Source organism: Hypanus sabinus, chromosome 1 (assembly GCF_030144855.1).
Source record: "Hypanus sabinus isolate sHypSab1 chromosome 1, sHypSab1.hap1, whole genome shotgun sequence".
NCBI classification, from domain to species: Eukaryota; Metazoa; Chordata; class Chondrichthyes; order Myliobatiformes; family Dasyatidae; genus Hypanus; species Hypanus sabinus.
Window position 1 is genome coordinate 139,145,837 of NC_082706.1, and position 19,705 is coordinate 139,165,541.

Here is a 19,705-nt window from a genome sequence, read left to right on the forward strand (position 1 = left end):
ATTTGGACCTGTGAGAACAGTATTAATAACTCTGTAACCCTCAAGTCCCTCAAGTCAACTGAGGGATTGTTGCTGATTTGCATGAATTTTAAATTATCAAGAGACATATGCGACAATGTAACATTAGCATCTTCCACATATTGAGAAATTGTGCAGATTTGTCCAAAACAAAAACAGCAGTGCAAATTCATTCCAGCTAGTTGCTGCCCAGTGGGTCTACACTGAATTCCTATATCATTTTTTAAAAAATACATTATTGACAGTGCTGTTGTAGCATTTAAAAATCCTGTATAGATTCTTGACTTTACCAGGACTACTGCCCTCTTAGTCCAAAGGTGTTCAAAAAAGTGACAGCGATGCCTTTGATACATTTTTTTGGCAGGTTTGGCATCAAGTTGCACAGGTAAGAGGGCATCAAGGGCAAAAACTCTCCACTGATTGAAGTCATACCTTTATGCAAAGATAGTTCAGAGTCTGGCATTCCAACTAATGAAGGCCTTCACTAACACAGTAAAAGCTTGAGGATCTCAGTGGGTTGAGCAACATTGGTAGAGAGATGTACACACTTGATGTTTCAAGTTTAGACTCTTTATCTGAACTGGAAGATAGAGGGGAGGTGGCCTGTATAAAAAGGAGGAAGCGGGTGATGGAGCAAGAGCTGGCAGGTTGACAGGATGATCCAGGTGAGGAAGGGTTGATAGACATATGGCGGAGGGGAAAGTGGAAGTACTGGCAGAAGCTGAGAAATGATAGGTGGAGGCAGCTAAGAGCTGCAAGTGATGGAATCTGATTGAAGGAATTGGAGGATGGAATCAAATTTATTTTATCTTGTCTTATTTGGAGATACAGCCTAGTACAGGCCCAGTGAGCTGCATTGCCCAGCAACCCACTTACTTAACCCTAGCTTAATCACAGGACAATTTACAGTGACCCATTAACCTACTTACTGAAATGTCTTTAGACTGTGGGAGGAAAGTGGCCCACTCAGAGGAAGCCCACATGCTCACAGGAATGTCATACAAACTTCTTGGAGGATGCTGGAGTTGAACTCCAAGCTCCGAGCTGCAGTAGCATCACATTAAACCTCAAAGCTACAGTGGAGCAAGGTGGGCAATGGTGAGTGGACCCAATGGTAAGTGTGTATGAGTTATGAGCAGGGTGATGATCAGATGGCAAAGGCATGGGAGGGGTCAGTTACTTCATGTCAATCATGGTGATGGGGTTATGTAGTTTAGGCGGAGAGAGAAAGGGACAGGGGTAGCAGTCACTGGTAGTTGGAAAATTCAATGTTTTGCAAGGTTGTGATGTTCTTTCATCTATGTTTGGCCTTACCTTGGCACTAGAGGAGGCTAAGGACAAGACAGGCCATTGTGGGAATATGCAAGATAATCAAAATGGCTGGCAGCTGGGAGGTACAGACAAGTGCAGCAGTTTTAGCAAGATAGTTAGCCAGTCTGTGTCTGGTCTCGTTGATGTAGAGGAGATGACATTGACAGAACTGGATGTAATAAATAACGTTGTCACTTAAGACACAAACTTCTATAGATGTACTGTGGAGAGCATTCTGGTGTGTGTGGGGGGGGGTGGGGTGGCTACGACACAGGACTGAAAGAAGTTACAGGAAGTTGTAAAACTAGTCAGCTCCATCTTGGGTAGTATACTCTGTAGTATCCAAGACATCTTCAAGGATTGATGCTTCAGAAAGGTAGCGTCCATTAAGGACCACCATCACCCAGGACATGCCCTCTTCTCGCTGTTGCCATAAGGAAGGAGGTACATACATATAATTAATTTCTGTTTTGCACTATTTTAAATTTAACTATTTAATATACATATGTTTTTCTCATCCCATATGGCTGGTGTGTATGTGTATTTTTCCCTGAATCAATGATTCTCTATGGAGTTTGAGGGTTCGGCACAGTATCCTTGTTCCAAGTAATGCGCTCTTCTGGAATGAGATCTCAGATGTTGTTCCCGGGATTTGTTTGAGCCACTCTCCCAGTCCAGGTGGCACAGCTCCAATTGCTCCTGTCACCACTATGATTACTCTGACTTTATCCTGATGTTACTGATATTTGGGATTGCCATATCTATTATTAATGCTTTCTTCTCTTCCTTGTCCAGTATTACTATTGTTTGTTTAGCCAGTACCTGCCTATCAGACTGTATTTGGAAGTCCCATAGACCTTAGTTCAGTCATTCTCTACTATCTCTAGTGTTTCCCATTTGGATTTGGGAGTGTCCAATCCATTCTCAGTACAGATGTTCCTGTACAAAATTTTTGCAGCTTTGTTTTTTATTCAGTGTATGCTGTCCTTGCCCGGTTTTGTACCCTGCTACTATCCGCTGGATGGTTTCAGCCGATTCCTTGCACAGTCTGCATTTTGTGGTGTGATAGACACCTATTTCTTTTGCTCTTGTGCAGCCATGAGCAATGCCTCTGTGCTGTCACTCAGCCCTGCCATTTCCATCCATTGGTAGGATTTTTATATCGGCCACTTCTGATATCTGGTGATGGTACATTCCGTGCAGTGGCTGATCCTGCCATGGCCTGTGGTCCTCTGGCTCTGCTTCACACATTTCCATTTCTGTATCCCCTATCTGCTGTCTGAGGTATTCTTCAAGGACTGTGGCCTTGACACTTCTAAGACCCCGACCTCCTTTATTCAAGCAGGTATTGAGTCACTCAACCTTGGATGGAATCCTTCATGTATTGTTAGTAGTTTCCGGGTTTTGATGTCAGCAGCTTCCAGTTCATTCCTTGGCCAGCACACTATTGATGACTGGTAGGGCAAATGTGTTGATGGCTCTGATCTTGTTCTTTGCATTCAGCTGTCTTTTTAGGACCTGTCTCACTCTTTAGAGGTACTTGGATGTTGCATTGTAATGGTTAGTTGACTGTATCACTTTGTGTAATAAAATGTATGTGGAATGTAATGTATGTGGAAACGATGACCATCTAAAGTGCTTGGGGCAGTCTAGGAAACATGGTTCATCACTTTAAGATCACTTTCCACTAATACTGGATTTTTTTGGATAGTACAATATTGTCTTACCCTGATGAACCAACTTAAATCTTTAAATATTTGCTGAAAATTGAAATGGACTAAATTTACTAAAAGCTAATCAAGGTTGATCAGTTTAAGAGGTGCTTCTAGGACATTTCCAAATTTAAAGTAAAAATAAACATTAAAATAATTTAAGAATTTCCAAGAGCACAGCAACATGGATTGGGCGGAGAAGTTGTTGGTGGGGAAGTGTGCTTCTAACATTCTGAAAGCAGTTGACTTGTGTTTGGTCTACTTGTTAGACTACTGATTTCTCAAATGGATCGGTCAACCTATTTAAAAAAAAACAGGCAATTGGTGCACTTGTTTTTAAATTGGATAAAAAATTTTGTAGATTATAATGGTAATAATCAGTTTTATATTTGATTGTTTACTTAAAAGTTGGTGCTAAATGTCAAGTAATTTGTTTAACCATGCTATCTTTCAGCAAATACCTACCTCTTCATGATGCAAGCACGAGGCAAGATGTTGAGGGATAATGTGAGAACTATTGGCATCTTGATTCGAGACCACTATACAAAAAGGAATAATACTCTGAATGGTACAGGTGGGCAGATTTTATTATTGTGACGCAACTGTTTAAAGAGCTGGAACATCAAATTTCCCATACAGTGTGTCTTTTAAAATAGAGACTGCTGCAGCCATCCAAATAATTTGCATGGTCAAAATGGTGATGTGAAACTGCAAATGAAATGAACTAAATTTGCTCCAATTACATGGCTCAAATTACAAGTTGCGAATCTTGCCTTTACACTTAAGGCATGGTCACAGCCTGTTGCAAAGTTGTTGCTGAATCAGGCAAGTTAGCTCTTCCTTTGCAGTTTCCTTCTTTAACTTTCATGTTGAGTCAGCAGTAAGGAAGGCAAATACAATGTTAGTATTTATTTTGAGAGGACAATACAGGTGTCCCCTGCTGTACAAATGTTCGCTTTATTCCACTTCACTTTAATGAAAGACCTACATTAGTAACCTGTTTTCACATTACAAAGAGGATTTTCACTTCTATGAAAATTTTTCCCATATAAATTAATGGTTCTTTGTGTTACGCCATTTTGGCTTAAGAAAGGTTTCATAGGAATACTCTACCCTTGGAAAGGGGGGATGGGGAACACCTGTATAAAAGCGAAGATGTAAGAGACCCTAAGATTTTAGTCACTCCACATTTAGTGTAATGTGAGCAGTTTTGGACTGCACTTCTAAGAAAAGATGTGTTGGTATTAGAGACTTAAAGGGTTAACATATGAGGAACATTTAATGGCTTTGGCTTTGTACATGCTGTTTAGAAGAATGGAAAGGGGTCTCATTGAAACCTACCGAATATTGAAAGGCCAATGGTAGGTAGAATGGATGTTGAGAGGCTATTTCCTATAGTGGGGGAGTCGAGGTCCAGAGGGCTCAGTCTCAGAATAGGATGTCCATTTAAAACAGTGATGAAGAGGAATTTATTTAGGAGAGTGATGATTCTGGAATTCATTGCCACAGACAGCTGTGGATGCCAAGTCAGTGGATATATTTAAAGCGAAGGTTGATAGGTTCTTGATTAGTAAAGGTGTCAAGGATACAAGGAGAAGGCAGGAGAATTTGGTTGAGAAAGAATATCAGCAATGATTGAATGCTGGAATAGTCTTAATAGATCGCATGGCCTAATTCTGCTCCTAAGTCTTAGCCTTTCTGCCCCAAAATCCTTTGGTAGGCTATCTTGTATTAGAAAATATAGCAGGAGTAGGCTTAGTTAGCAAAATGGCTTTGTGAAATGAGTTAATAATTTATTGTTCTTTTAGAATGTAGAACAGTACAACCGAGGAACAGGCCCTTTAGACCACAGTGTTGTGAGCAGTATGCTGTTGAGATCAGAACTCTTGTGGTTCTATCTCAATTCACTGGTCACTCTCCAGATATGAATCTGGATGGGAAATGTACTTCATTCTACCAAATTCTTACTGTGTGATTGACCACTTTCAAAACATTCATGTTAACTAATGCCTAATCCTAACGTGTATGATTGACAGACTTCAAAGAGTACTTGCTGTTATGTACATTCACACAATTCATTTGTTGTACTTGCAGTAGATATTATTAATTGACAATGTTTTCTGATCAATAAGATCAGATTTCTATTTCCTTAACTGTATCCAGTGTTGCTTTTCTTGCAAGGATGTGTGTTTTGATAATTCCAGCATTTATTGGTTGCAGATATTGAATGAGTAGAAATTAACCCAGGGATGTTTGCTGCTAAACAGTTTATCTTTTCTACAACCTGGGATTAACCTCCATATTATCAACAACTCCACCAATTTTCATCATCTGTGAACTTGCTGATAATGCCTGCTATATCCACGTCCAGGTCATTAACGTTTGTTAGATAAAAGGGCTTGCCACTGATTCCTGTGGAAAACCACCAATTGCAAGCATCCAGTTGCAAGACTGCCCTCTACTGTCCCTCTGAATCCTAATGCCAGGTCAAGTTTGGATCCAGTTTACTACCGTAGATTCCGGACTACAGAGCGCACCTGATTAAAAGCCGCACGCTCTAATTTTAGAAAGAAAGTCAATTTTGTACTTGTACAAGCTGCACCGGATTTTAAGCCGCAGGTGTCCCACGTTGTAATATGAGATATTTACACAGAAAGATATTACACGTGAGAATTTTTTAACTTTTAATTAAATCCGTATGGTAACATAAACAAATACATATTGCAAATGCTTTTTTTCGAACAGTGCCTGTAACACAGCTACTTTTAAATATACATACGTATCGGTAACACACAAATTACGTTGCGTATACTTTTTTACTGAACAGTGCACGAACAACATTTCCAATATCTCCTAACAACTGGTAAAAAAAATATATATACTGCAGCCTACCAGGAAAAATTATTGATTGCCTTCTTCATCTTCCTCCTGCGCACTAAAACCATCAAAGTCCTTCAGTGTCCGAATTGAACAACCTCAGGATCTCGTCACTCACTTCAGTCTCTTCGTTGTCGCTCTCACTTGAGCGCATGCGGTCCTCTTCATCACGCAGCAGTCCAGCCTTTCGAAACCCGTTGGTGATGGTGGATGTTGTGACACGGCTCCATGCATTTAGGATCCACTGGCAGACTTGAGTTAAAGATGCTCTTCGCATGCGTCCTGTTTTGGTAAAGGATTTCTCGCCGCTCGTCATCCAAGCCTCCCACTCAATGCGCAGCGCCACTTTAAATGCCCGGTTCACGCTGATGTCCAGTGGCTGCAAATACTTCATGGTGCCCCCAGGAATCACAGCTGGAATTGAGTTTGTACTCTTGATGGCAGCTTTCACTGAACTTTCATTGTCAGCCGCTTAAAAAATCACCATCGGTGGAAGCTTTAGTCCGGATGCTGTGCAGCTCAGAACACAAGTAAAATGCGTTCTCTCATGGCCACTTGTTTTCAGTGTGATGGACGAGTCACCTTTTTTATTAACAGTCCGAGTGAGAGGCAGGTCAAACGTCAAAGGTACTTCATCCATATTTATGATATCATCTGGCCCGATGGAATTCTCTGCTATCTTTGTTTGAGTGAATGTGCGGAAGTTAGCAAGTTTTTCCTCGTGGTGTTGGGAGGGAGCTGCTGATACAGAGTCGTGCGTACCCTACGGACAGGCCTTTTCGTCTCATAAATCTAAAACACCACGATGGCCCACCTCTAAAATCTTCGATTTTCATTTTGGTAGCGATTGCTTTAGCCTTCAGTCTGATCTGCACGGTGGAATCACCACGGCCGCCTGCTCTCTGTGTGTTAACCCAGTCTTCAAGAAAGTTTTCAAGTTCGGGCCATCTGCTATGATTACCTCAGAAAGCTTTTGTCGTCTTTTTGCATTGACTCAGTTCTTCATGCTGGCATCTCCACCGTCTCATCATCGATTCATTTATGTCAAGATTATGTGCAGCAGCTCGATTTCCTTCTTCAACCGCCAGATTGATCGCTTTTAACTTAAAAGCTGCATCATATGCTTTTCTTCGAGTGTTTTCCATGTTGATGAGGGTGAGTACAAATGACTGATTTACAATAATTTAATTGTGAAAGTGCACTTGATTTATCGTACAATTTCATTGGACCTCTGTGAACTACTCATCAATTTTATTGGTCTACTGTTACGAGGCAAAATGTTTTTGGCGGCATGAAAAAAAAACATGCATTAGCCGCACCGTAGTATAGGCCGCAGTGTTCAAAGCGTGGGAAAAAAGTAGCGGCTTATAGTCCAGAATTTACGGTAATTTACTTTGGAACCCTTCTGCTATATGGGATCTCATAAATGCCTTGCTAAGGTCCATGCAAGCTACATCTACTGCACTATCCTCATCATACATGTTTTACCTTCAAAAGATTCAGTCAGGATTTGCTCTTGACAGAGCCAAGCTGGATATGAGATTAAAGGTCTTGACCCAGCAACATTAGCTATCCATTTTCCTCTACAGATACCGCCTGATATGCCGAGTTCTTCCAGCATTCTGCTTGATGCTGTAGATTCCAATATCTGCAATCTTCTGTATTTCCTTGATGGTTATCTGAGTCCCTACCTTTCCAAGTGATCATTTATTCTGTCTGTCAGAATTATTTCCATTAGGTTCCCTCACAGGTGTGTAATTATCAGGCTTTTCCTTGCACTATTTCCTACAAAATGTTTGTTATTTGGGAGGGAGGCTGGGTGTTGGTGGTTAACCTTAATGAAATACCTTAGTGGCCTTGCAGGCAACTGTCAGTAAATATTGGAGCCAATAGTCAAATGGCAATGAAATGAGTCATAGGGCCCAACACACCCTTGCTGATCTTTGTGCGCATCTGTACTCAGCTCTCGCTTCATTTGTTTGCATTAACACCATATCATTCCATTTCTTGCCTGTCCAAAGGCCTTTTAAATGTAGTAATTGTATTTTATTCCACCACTACTTCTGGTAGCATGTTCTAGGTATCAATCGCTGTGTGAGTGGTGTATATTTGTATATGTGTGAGAATCAGACAAACATTTCCCTTCAAACTCTGTTTCTTTTCATTGCAGCCTGGAAAAAAGATTTTAACCATCTGCTCTGTCCATGCTGCTTATAATCTTGTATACATCTATTAGATCATACTCAAGTCATCATCTCTCTAGGGATAATGAGCCCAACCTATCCAGTATTTTGCATTGTTGAAGTCCTTCTACCCAGGCAACTTACTGGTGAATCTCCTCTGTTCTCTCCAGTGCAGTCACATCCTTCTTGAACTGTGGTGACCAGAACTGCACTCAATGGTCTGTCTGTCCTCACTGTTGCAATGTAACATCCCAACTCATTTATTCTCTGCCTCTTATTATAACACCCTTTGAAGTTAGTTGTTTCATGGCAGCAACACAGTGCAAAGACATTTTTACTATTCATTACAAAAATAAAGAAGTAGTGCAAAAATCAGGAATAACAAGGTAGTCTTCATGAACCATTCAAAAGTCTGAGATGGCAGAGGGGAAGAAGCTGTTTCTGATTTGTTGAATGTGGGTTTTCAGATTCCTTTACCACCACCTTGATTGTAGTAACAGGAAGAGGGCATGTTCCAGATGGTGAGGGTCCTTGGTGATGGATGCTGCCTTATTGAAACACTGCCTTTTGAAAGTGTCCTCAGTGGTGGGGCGGGTTGTGACTGTGATGGACCTGGATAAGTCAACAACAGTCTGCAGCCTGTTGCAATCCTGTGCAGTGAAGCCTTCGTACCAGGCTGTGATGCAACCAGTCAGAATGATCTCATGTTGCATCTATAGAAATAGATATAGGTCTGAAGGTGGATAAGTCACCTGGACCCAATGGACTACACTCCAGACTTCTGAAAGAGGTAGCAGAAGAGATTGTGCAGGCATTAGTGATCTTTCAAGAATCACTAGATTCTAGAATAGATCCAGAGGACTAGAAAATTGCAAATGTTATTCCACACTTTGAGAGATGGAGACTAAAAAAGGAAATTATAGGCCATTTAGGTTGACCAGTGGTTGGGAAGATGTTGGAGTCCATTATTAAGGATGTGGTTTCTGGGTACTTGGAGGCACATGATAAAATAGATCAAAATCAGCATGTATTCCTTAAGGGGAAGTCTTCCCTGACAAATCTGTTGCAATTCTTTGAGGAAATAACAGGCAGGATAGATAGTGGATGTTGTTTATTTGGATTATCAGAATGTCTTGACAAGGTACAGCATGTGAGGCTGCTAAACAAGATGAGAGTCCAAAGACTATTATGATTAATAGAAGGGAAACATTGCAGTTCTGAGCCCAGTATTTGTTAATCAGCCTCTGAGCCCAGTATTTAAGTTAATCAGCCTCTGAGCCCAGTATTTAAGTTAATCAGCCTCTGAATCCAGACTTTGAAATTCTGACACTTCTTTTTTTTTGAGATGCAAGTTCCAAATTAGAATGGCAATTTTTCCAAGTGACGTAACCCTACAGTTGTGTTAATGTATGTAACTTTGTAGTGAAGTAGCGATTGTAACTTTGCTCCTGGGTGTTTTCTCCCCCAGTTTAAGATGGTGCTACTTACTGGTTTAATCAACAACTTGCTAGTGGCCAAGGAAGGTTTTCAAAGCTTGCGGAGGGATTTGGACTAGCTGGAAAAATGGGCTGAAAAATGTTAGACGAAGTTTAGTACAGACAAGTGTGAGGTATTGCACTTTAGAAGGACAAACCAAGGTAGAACATACAAGGTAAATGGTAGGGCACTGAGGAGTGCAATAGAACAGAGGGATCTGGGAAAACATATACAAAATTCCCTAAAAGTGGCGTCATAGGTAGATAGGGTTGTAAAGAGAGCTTTTGGTACATTGGCCTTCATAAATCAAAGTATTGAGTATAAGAGTTGGAATGTTATGGTGAGGTTGTATAAAGCATTAGTGAGGCCGTTTGGAGTATTGTTTGCAGTTTTGGTCACCGTATTACAGGAAGGATATTAATAAGGTTGAAAGAGTGCAGAGAAGGTTTACAAGGATTTTGCCAGGACTTGAGAAACTGAGTTGCAGAGAAAGGTTGAATAGGTTAGGACTTTATACCCTGGTGTGTAGAAGAATGAGGGGAGATTTGTTAGACGTGTATAAAGTTATGATGGGTATGGATAGAGTGAACGCAAGCAGGCTTTTTCCACTGAGACTAGGGGAGAAAAAAACCAAAGGACATGGGTTAAGGGTATAGGGAGAGAAGTTTAAAGGGAACATTAGGGGGGGCTTCTTCACACAGAATGGTGGGAGTGTGAAATGAGCTGCCAGATGAAGTGGTAAATGTGGGCTCACTTTTAACATTAAAAAAAAACTTGGACAGGTACATGGATGAAAGGTGTATGGAGGGCTATGGTCCAGGTGCTGGTCAGTGGGACTAGGCAGAAAAGTGGTTTGACATAGCCAAGAAGGGCCAAAAGGCCTGTTTCTGTGCTGTGATGTTTTATGGTTCTGTGAAACAGAAAAAGCAACTAAATGCTTTGTTGTTCGCACTTTCTCTGGAAATGATTGCTGCAAACAGTGGCCTGTGACCTTTTTGTCCGTGTTGAGCTGAAACATCTATACAGTCTGGCATTTTTATGGTGTAGCTGGAATCTTGCTGGGGCGGGGCAGTTGCAGCATATCAGAGCTAGAGTTGCTAGTGGACGGAGGCAATTTGATGAGGTTGAGCCGAGGCAAGGCATGGAAAGATCCGAGGTTGATTGATTGTAAGAGCGGTGCCCAAATGGAAAAGTGGGGATACTTGCCATATTGAGGTGACGGAACAACACCTGTGAGCAAGGAACAACCTGAAGTTTGGATGACTTAAGCACCGGGCCAGATGGAAATGGTCCCAGTGTTGGTTTCGGAAGTGAGGGACAGGCCTGTTCGGTTCACTGCTGAGGGGTTTGCTGGGCTCTGCTGGAGTGAGGCTGTGGCCTGCAACTAGTGGACTTCTGAATTGGCTGCAGTGATACCTGGCGTTGTGAACTTCAGTTCTGAATGCTGTTTGCTTTATTGTTTGCACAATTTGTTTTGTTTTTTTTTCCTCTCTGCACATTGGGTGTTTGATGGTTGTCTTTTGTTTTTAATGAGTTCTATTGGGGTTCTGAGTTTTGTGGTTGCCTGTAAGGAGACGGATCTCAAGGTTGTATAAAGTGTACGTACTTCGATAATAAAATACATTGAACTTCTGTTCCTTGTCAGTGAAGGTCTCTCACTTTAAAACCACACCATGTTAAAGTAGAAATAGGCTATAATTCTTTGAATTTACTGGTATTCCCCAAGATGAGGTTGAACCTGTGCCTGAAATTCATTTATCATCATATCCCTACAAGCCCTGATTCCCTGTGTTCAAGGATTAAGCATTGATGGCCTTCTGAGCTAATGATTATAAAGATTGGGGGGATGTAGTGGAAACAGATACAATAGCAACTTTTAAAAACCTTTTATATAGACACATGGACAAGCAGGAAATGAAAGGATGCACCCCATGTACAGGTAGATGGGGGTTGGCATCATGATCAGACAAACTTTTTGTGCTGAAATGGCTGCTCCTGTGCTGTACTGTTCTATGTTTCAATTCTAAATAACCAACTTTCCTGATCTTGGTGTGCTGTCTGATTGTATGACATTTTTAATTTATTAGTTCTCTGCATGTAAAATAGTTAATAAATTACAGCATCAAATAGTTGTGTTCTTGATAAAAGGTATTAATGTTATTCCAGTGCATTATTTAAGATGCACTCCTGAGTTCTAGTATGTTTGTTGACTTTGTCACTTTATTGATTTTCATGTAGATTATCTTGAAGGATATAATTCAAGTGAATACCTTGGTCAGGGTGGAACGTATCTTCCAGAAGACTTCACTTACTCTCCAGGCTTGCCTTGTCCAGAAAAGCTACCGTCAATGAGTGAGTCATCTCTGAATTAAAAAAAAACATTTGCAATATTTCATGTGTGGGGGAGAAAAGGGAAGATTTACAGTAGAATTTTATTTCTCCAACTATTGCTTTATTCAGTAATCCGTCTTGTCAACAGATTATTTTAGTGACTGCATGAGATGTCAGCTGGGGCCTATACCCTTCTGTTGGCTATTGTATATTAATGTTGGGGAGGGATGTGATTATTTCACCTTGTGAGTAGTGAACCTTTGATATTCACATCTTGAGCTAACAATGATTAAGTTGAACCTCCCTCTGAAATAATGATGGAAAATTGTTCGTATAGAATTTTACAATTTACTACACGTATCCTGTGCCACCTACTTGGAGATAGCAAACCAAGTACCAAACCAGTCTATTTCAGGTGATGCAGCAATGGTTGACTGAACGCCTGACTGGAGAGGCATGTTTCAGGATAATCGCTTAGGCAGGAAACTAGCCTAGATACTTGTCCCTTCAGAGCTGAAGTACAACAATTAGGTATGGGTTCTGGCTGATGAAGCATGACAATTAATGATGGATATCTGAATTGGTGATGTGCAATTGGCCAGAATTTGAATCCAGTTATTTAGGAGAAATGTAGAAAGAAAGAAACTGGAAGAAAAGCCTTGGGATTTGTCACCAAAGAAGGAATTTTAAATAGTCATTGCCAGATCTGGAATGAACATGAATGAGTGATAATGAAAGCAATTGGAGAATAAAACTTGCACAGAAACCTTTTTTGGATAAACTCACACAAAATGCTGGTGGAACACAGCAGGCCAGGCAGCATCTATAGGAAGGAACACTGTTGACGTTTTGGGCCGAGACTGACGAAGGGTCAGTTATTCAAAGACTTGCAGAGTGGTCGTGTACCATAAGGAGAGGTATTGCTCTACCTTTCATTAGAATCATGGCTGATCAGATATTCTTGAAGTTCACATTCCTACCCTTTTCCCATAACTGTTCACTGCCTTGCTGATTGGAATGTGTTGGGTTTAAAACACTAGGATTGACCCACAACACTGTGACCAAGAAGTTTCTGAGAGAAGAAATACATCCATATCTTAGTCTTAACCAGATAGCCCATATTCTGAGCCATGCTATCTGATTCTGGACTGTTTTATATTAAAGACATGTACCTATTTCCACAGACAGATTGTGGATAGGGTTTTGAGGAGATATTTCCTGGAAATCGGACATTTTTTCTGGGTTGGTAGAATGTGACAGCACTTGTCAGTCCTATTCCAAGTGCTGAGCATTGCTTTATAACAGAGTATCTAACTGGGCCATTTTGTGTTTGTGGACCAGAAGGAACTATGCAAAGTGGAAATAATTGGTGCAGTAGGAGCAAAATTATGGAACAGTTTGAACAAATTTTGTTATAGAAGAAAACTTCTAAGAACTTCTTCAATCACCTGATATATTTGGAATATTGGCTCATTTTATATCTGGAAGCCTGCTTGTTTTAATATATTTTTGTCTTTTCAGAGGGGCTTATAGATGTTAACATGAGCGAAATCAGCATGGAAGAAATCCAGCATTTATTTTCAAAAGATATAGATATAAAATATGGAGGTCACTGGAAGCCAGGTGATTGCAAGCCCCGATGGAAGGTGAGATGTTGAAGTGTTGATCCAAATCCATGTACCTTTGTAGTGGGTTCTAAAGAAAATAAATCTTTCCAAGAAAATTGCCCAACTTGCTGCATTCTTAATTGGTTGCTAAAATTTGAGGAAAGAAACCACCTTTAACCACTCTAGCTGATGAGTGATTCCAGTTCCATTATTTAACTGGCTCAAGTAATCTTTGAATTTGGAAGGAAACCAGTGAAAGACAATAAATACTGAATTAACACTGTCATCCACATCACAGATAACATTATTTAGTTCCCTCTTTTATCAAAGTACAAATCCCAACAATCTAGGAGGAATTATTACAGTATGAGTAATTGGCTTACAGCTCAACATGAAACTCCTTTAGGTTTATTCTAGTAGGATGGTAAAATTGGGATTAGTTTATCTTTCCAGACATTTGCATGTAACTTCCAAAATCATAGCATTTGGTAGCTAAGGGCACCGCCTTATAATAATGATTTAGATTCTAATGTGTGGTGAATATTGGGACTGGCAGGTAGGAGGTATGTTTTGATTTTTAGCAAGTAAATCATTGATGTGTTCAGCCCTAATATAATAAGTTGAATGGTTTTTCAACTATTCTCCCAAAGTTCATTCAACTATATAATGTATGGTGAATATTTAGTAATATTTAGTAAAACACCATGGAAACAGGCCTTCAAGCACTTCTCTTTCATGTGCCTACATAAATGCCTCTTAAATGTTTCAATAGTATCCACCTCAGCCACTTCCTCTGGCAGCTCATTCCAGGTGGTATACCCTTTGTGTAAAGAAGCTACCATTCCAATCTCTTACCCATGTTGTATTTGTTCACTGTAGTTTTGAACTTCCCAACCCCAGGGGAAAGACTGACCATCCTATCTTATCAATACTCATGATTTTAAAAAAAAACTCTTACTTCCAAATTCTCTATAAAGTTGCTAAGTTAATTGTTTTCTAGGTGGCAATCCTTATTCCATTCCGCAATCGTCATGAACATCTTCCGATCCTATTTCGGCATCTGATTCCAATGCTTCAGCGGCAGCATGTACAGTTTGGTTTCTATGTTATTGAGCAGGTAAATTCTTTCATAGTTCCTGATGTAGAATGCGACTGGATACCAAGTCATTTATGATTCTTTTTCATTCGTAAAGTCAGGCTGCAGCCCAAAAATGTGCCATTTGGGTGAAATAATTTGAATAGCCATTCCTCCCATGCTGAATGTGGTAATGTGTTCAAGATTAGTTAATATGGGATTCCTGCACTATTAAGAATATTGCTTGATTTCTGGTGGAGCATCAACTACCACATCGGGAGTGATATACGTTGAATTTGGAGTAAGAATGATGGGCATGAAGAAGCAATGAAATCCAGGAGTGACAAGAGACCACTTGTTTCTCTCTTAATATGACTGGTACACATAACATTCTCAATAGCTTCTATTGCTAATATTTTGATCACACCATGGCTTCCTTTCACCCAACTGGTCCAAGCCGACTAAGATGACACATCCAAGCTAGTCCCATTTGCTGGAGTTTGACCCATAACCTTCTAAGCCATTCTAATTGCATAATGTATTACTATGGCTGCATGTCTATTGATCTGACTGAACACAAGGCATTCTGGACTGTTTTGAGTTGTTACAGAAGGCTTTGTAATTTTTAGCAGGCTTTATTTCCAGATCATTGCATATGGTATGGAAGAAGACAGAGGAAGGAATTATCTTCATTCCCCAAATGTCATCTGAATATATCATCCTTAATTGCTTTTCTACAATTAAGTGCTTGTGTGGAAAGGAAGAAGCAATAACTTGTGAGTGTGCTGGTGGGTGATATTGTGCTTTACTTCCCTTGATGCCTCTTTTCCCTCAAGCTGGCAGCAATTGGATTTCCATTCAACAACGAACAAATGGAAACTTCCAACCAAATCTTCAAAACCAAAGCAGTTTGCTTTCCTTGTTACTAATGTTCCCAGCCATGGACAAGGCAACTTGAGAGTTGGCTCAGAGTTTAGTTTCATGTCTATATCCAAACCATCAGTGACTGCCTATTTCTGTCACCCTAATGTTGTGCAAATCTTGCTTCTACCTTACTTCATCTGTTGCTGAAGTCCTCATTTAGGCCTTTGTTACCATTGACATCCATTCTAATGTACACCAGCTTTATGGTATAATACTTTAATATTTAATTTGTTGTAACTCTTAAGTGCTATTGTTTCTCTTCCTTTGTTTACCCAGGCTGGTAACTACCCCTTTAATCGTGCAATGCTGTTCAACGTTGGTTTTTTGGAGGCTATCAAAGATCTAGATTGGGACTGCCTTATTTTTCATGATGTTGACCACATACCAGAAAGTGATCGTAACTATTATGGATGTGGACAGATGCCACGACATTTTGCATCAAAGCTGGACAAGTACATGTACATGTAAGTGTCTGCACTTTCCACTTTTATCCTTAAAAGGCTTTGGTGAGAACAGGCAGAGGTTGGTTAAGTTCATTCCTCGTTTCTTATTCAACTGTAGAGAGAATACGGGGTATGTCTACAAAGCCAGTGTTCTGCTCTGGGTGTCAGATGAAGGATTTCCAGGAGACTCCCAGCTTCAATGGCTACATCTGCACCAGGTGCATCCAGATGCAGCTTCTTAGGGAACTGGAGCTGCAGTTTGATGACTTAAGGCATGTTGGGACAAGTGAAGCACTGGTAGGTCACCCCAAGGCTACAGCAGACAGATAAATGGGTGACTGTCAGGAGAAGGAAGGGAGAACATCAGATAGCGGAGAGCACCCTTGTGGCTGTACCCCTCAACAATAAGTACTCCTTTTTGAGTACTATTGGGGCAGGGGGGATGATCTATTTGGGGGAAGCAACAGTGGCCATGCCCCTGGTACTGAGTCTGGTCCTGTGGCTTAGAAGGGTAGGGAACTGAAGAGGATGGCAGCAGTAATAGGGGACTCCATTGTCAGGGGGACAGATAGGTGATCTGTGGACATGAAAAGGAAATACAAATGGTAGTTTGCCTCCCAGGTGCCAGGGTTCAACATGTTCCTAGATGCATCCACGATATCCTGAAAGGGAGAGTGAGCAGTCAGAAGTCACAATACATATTGGTACCAATGACATGGAAGAAAGAGGGATGAGGACCTGAATACAGGGAGTTATGAAGTAAGCTGAGAAGCAGGACCTCTAAGGTAGTAATCTTGATTGCTGCTTGTGCCATGTGACAGTGAGGATAGGAATCCCCCATGAGAGACTCATCCAGAAAGTCATGAGGCAAGGGATCAGTGGAACCTTGGCTGTTTGGATAAAATATTGGCTTACAGGAAGAAAGTAGAGGATGGCAGTGGAAGGAAAGTATTCTGCCTGGAGGTTGGTGACTAGTGGAGTGCTGCAAGGATCTGTCCTACTCTACGTGATTTTTATAAATTACTTGGATGTAGAGGCAGAAGGATGGGTGAGTAAGTTTGCGGATGACATGAAGATTGGAGAAGTTGTGGATGGAGCTGTAGGTTGTCAAAGGTTACAAGAGGATATAGACAGCATGCAGAGTTGGGCAAAAAAGTGGCAAATGGAGTTCAATCCGGATAAGTGTAAGGTGATGTATTTTGGAAGGACAAACCAGAAGGCTGAGTACAGGGTTAATGGTTGGTTACTTGAGAGTGTGGATGAACAGAGGGCCCTTAGGGTTTGAATCCATGTATCCCTCAAGGTTGCTGCACAGGTTGATAGGATAGTTAAGAAAGCCTATGGTATGCTAGGCTTCATTAATAGGGGGGTTGAGATCAAGAGTAGAGAGGTCATGTTGCAACTCTACAAATCTCTGGTAAGACCACACTTAGAGTATTGTGTTCAGTTCTGGTCACCTCATTACAGGAAGAATGTGGAAGCTATAGAGAGGGTGCAGAGGAGATTTACCAGGATGTTGCCTGGATTGGACGACGAGTCTTAAGACGTGAGGTTAGCAGAGCTGGGGCTTTTCTCTTTGGAGCATAGGATGAGAGGGGACTTGATAGGTCTACCAGATTATGAGAGGCATAGATAGGGTGGATAGCCAGTACCTGTTTCCCAGGGCACGAATAGCAAACACCAGAGGGCATAAGTACAAAGTTAAGGGAGGGAAGTTTTTTTTTACCCTCTATCAGGGGTAAGTTTTTTTACACAGAGGATTGTGGGTGCCTGGAATGACTTGCCAGGGATGGTGGTGGAGGCTAAAACATTAGGAGTATTTAAGAGCCTCTTGGACATGCACATGGATGAAAGAAAAAGTGTTACGGGATAGTGTGGGTTTAGTACTTTTTTAAGGAATATAGGGGTCGGCACAACATCGAGGGCCAAAGGGCCTGTACTGTGCTGTAGTATTCTAGTGTCTAGACTGAGGTGGCAGATAAATGTGTGGCTGAAGAATTGGAGCAGGGGCAGAGATTCCGATTTCTTGATAATTGGGACCTCTTCTGGGATAGGTGGGACTTGTACAAAAGGGACGGGTTACATGTAAATCTGTGAGGGATTCTTGCAGGCAGATTTATTAGAGCTGTTGGGAGTGGTTTAAACTAATATAGCAGAGGAATGGGAGTCAGTATGATAGTTTACAAGTAGATGATAGGCGTAACAGGAATATAAGAAAGGATAAGCCAATGATTGGGGGACAAATGCAAATAGAGCAAAGAGTTAAACTGTACCACAGAGGCAAAATTCAAAAGGGCAATGAATGCAGGAATGAAGATGCTGTGTATTAAAGTGTGTTTAGCGTTCAGAACCTGTGGCACAAGTAGACACCGATTCGTATGACGTTGTGGGCATCACTGAATTGTGGCTGAAAGAAAGCCATAGTTGAGAGCTTAGTATCAAAGGATATATTTTGTATTGAAAGAACAGGCATTAATCATAGGCGGTGGTATGGCTCTTTTGGGAAGAGATGGAATTACATCTTTAGAAAGAAGTGATATAGGGTCAGAAAATGTAGAGTCTTTCTGGGTGCAGTTAAATTGCAAGGGTAAAAAAAAAAGTATTATGGAATCATATAGGCCTCCAAATAGTAGCCAAGCTGTGGGGTTCAGATTGCAAAGGGAACTGAAAAATGCATGTAATAAGAGTAATGACTCAATTTCAATGGGGGACTTCAATATGCAAGGGGACTGGGAAAATCGGATTGGCGGATCACAAGAAAGGGAATTTGTTGAATACCTATGTAACTCTCGGTTTGGCTAGCAGCTTAATCTAGGGCAGGGGTCGGCAACCTTTACCACTGAAAGAGCCATTTGGACCCGTTTCCCACAGAAAATAAAATACTGGGAGCCACAAAACCCGTTTGACATTTAAAATGAAATAACACTGCATACAAAGGTTTTTTTTGCCTTTATGCTATGTATAAACAAACTATAATGTGTTGCATTTATGAAATCGATGGACTCCTGCAGAGAAAACGAAATTACATTTCTGCATGCAACAAAAACATTTTGAACTCCGAGAAAAAGACGTTGAGTTGAAGGTTACTTTTAAGTAAAATACTCAATGTCTGTTTGAGTCCTTCTGGTATTTATGAAAAACGCCGAACTTAAATTGTCCGCCAGCAGCAAACCAAAAATAACGTCAGCCAGCTGTCAACCTGAAAAATAAAAGGACTATTTCACTGAACAATGAAAAAATATGAATATATGTAAAATAATAGGCAATTACAATATTTATCATACTTGGTTAATGGGATTTCTGCTCCAGGACCTCAGCGCACAGCATCTGCACATCAGGGCTGTATGACGTCACCTTCATCTGTGAGGCGTGTGCGATGTTTGTTTTTAATAAAGTTCATGTTGGAGAACACCTGCTCACATACATATGTGGATCCAAAGATCGACAGGACTCCAAGCGCATACTTTTTAATGTTTACATAAATGTCGGGGATGGCATTCCATGTTTCGTACACAAGCTTGTCCAATTTGGAGAGGTTTTCAATATCACTCCATTTGTGATTCTGAGCAAGAACGGCCTTCTGACGGGCAACATCTTCAAGGTCTGCTGTCAAGCGTCTAAACTTGGACACCCATATGTCTTTGTCGGCTATGTCGGCCAATTCCATCTCAAGATCAGGTTGACTCACACCTGCCAATGCAGTCGTATTCAGTAAGGATGGATCGATGCTTAGGGGAGTGACCGGGAA

The 19,705-nt window shown here is 40.9% G+C and overlaps 1 protein-coding gene across 2 annotated transcripts in view; it reads left to right on the top strand.

The window, feature by feature from the left end:
- b4galt6 (UDP-Gal:betaGlcNAc beta 1,4- galactosyltransferase, polypeptide 6) overlaps window positions 1–19,705 on the top strand; it is a 103,439-nt gene that overhangs the window by 57,659 nt on the left and 26,075 nt on the right. For both annotated transcript variants that reach the window (XM_059977197.1, XM_059977188.1), the window contains exons 2-6: window positions 3,496–3,615; window positions 11,816–11,929; window positions 13,430–13,554; window positions 14,516–14,632; window positions 15,791–15,978. In XM_059977197.1, the coding sequence (XP_059833180.1) occupies window positions 3,496–3,615; window positions 11,816–11,929; window positions 13,430–13,554; window positions 14,516–14,632; window positions 15,791–15,978 (664 nt within the window). The remainder of the gene's footprint in view (window positions 1–3,495; window positions 3,616–11,815; window positions 11,930–13,429; window positions 13,555–14,515; window positions 14,633–15,790; window positions 15,979–19,705) is intronic.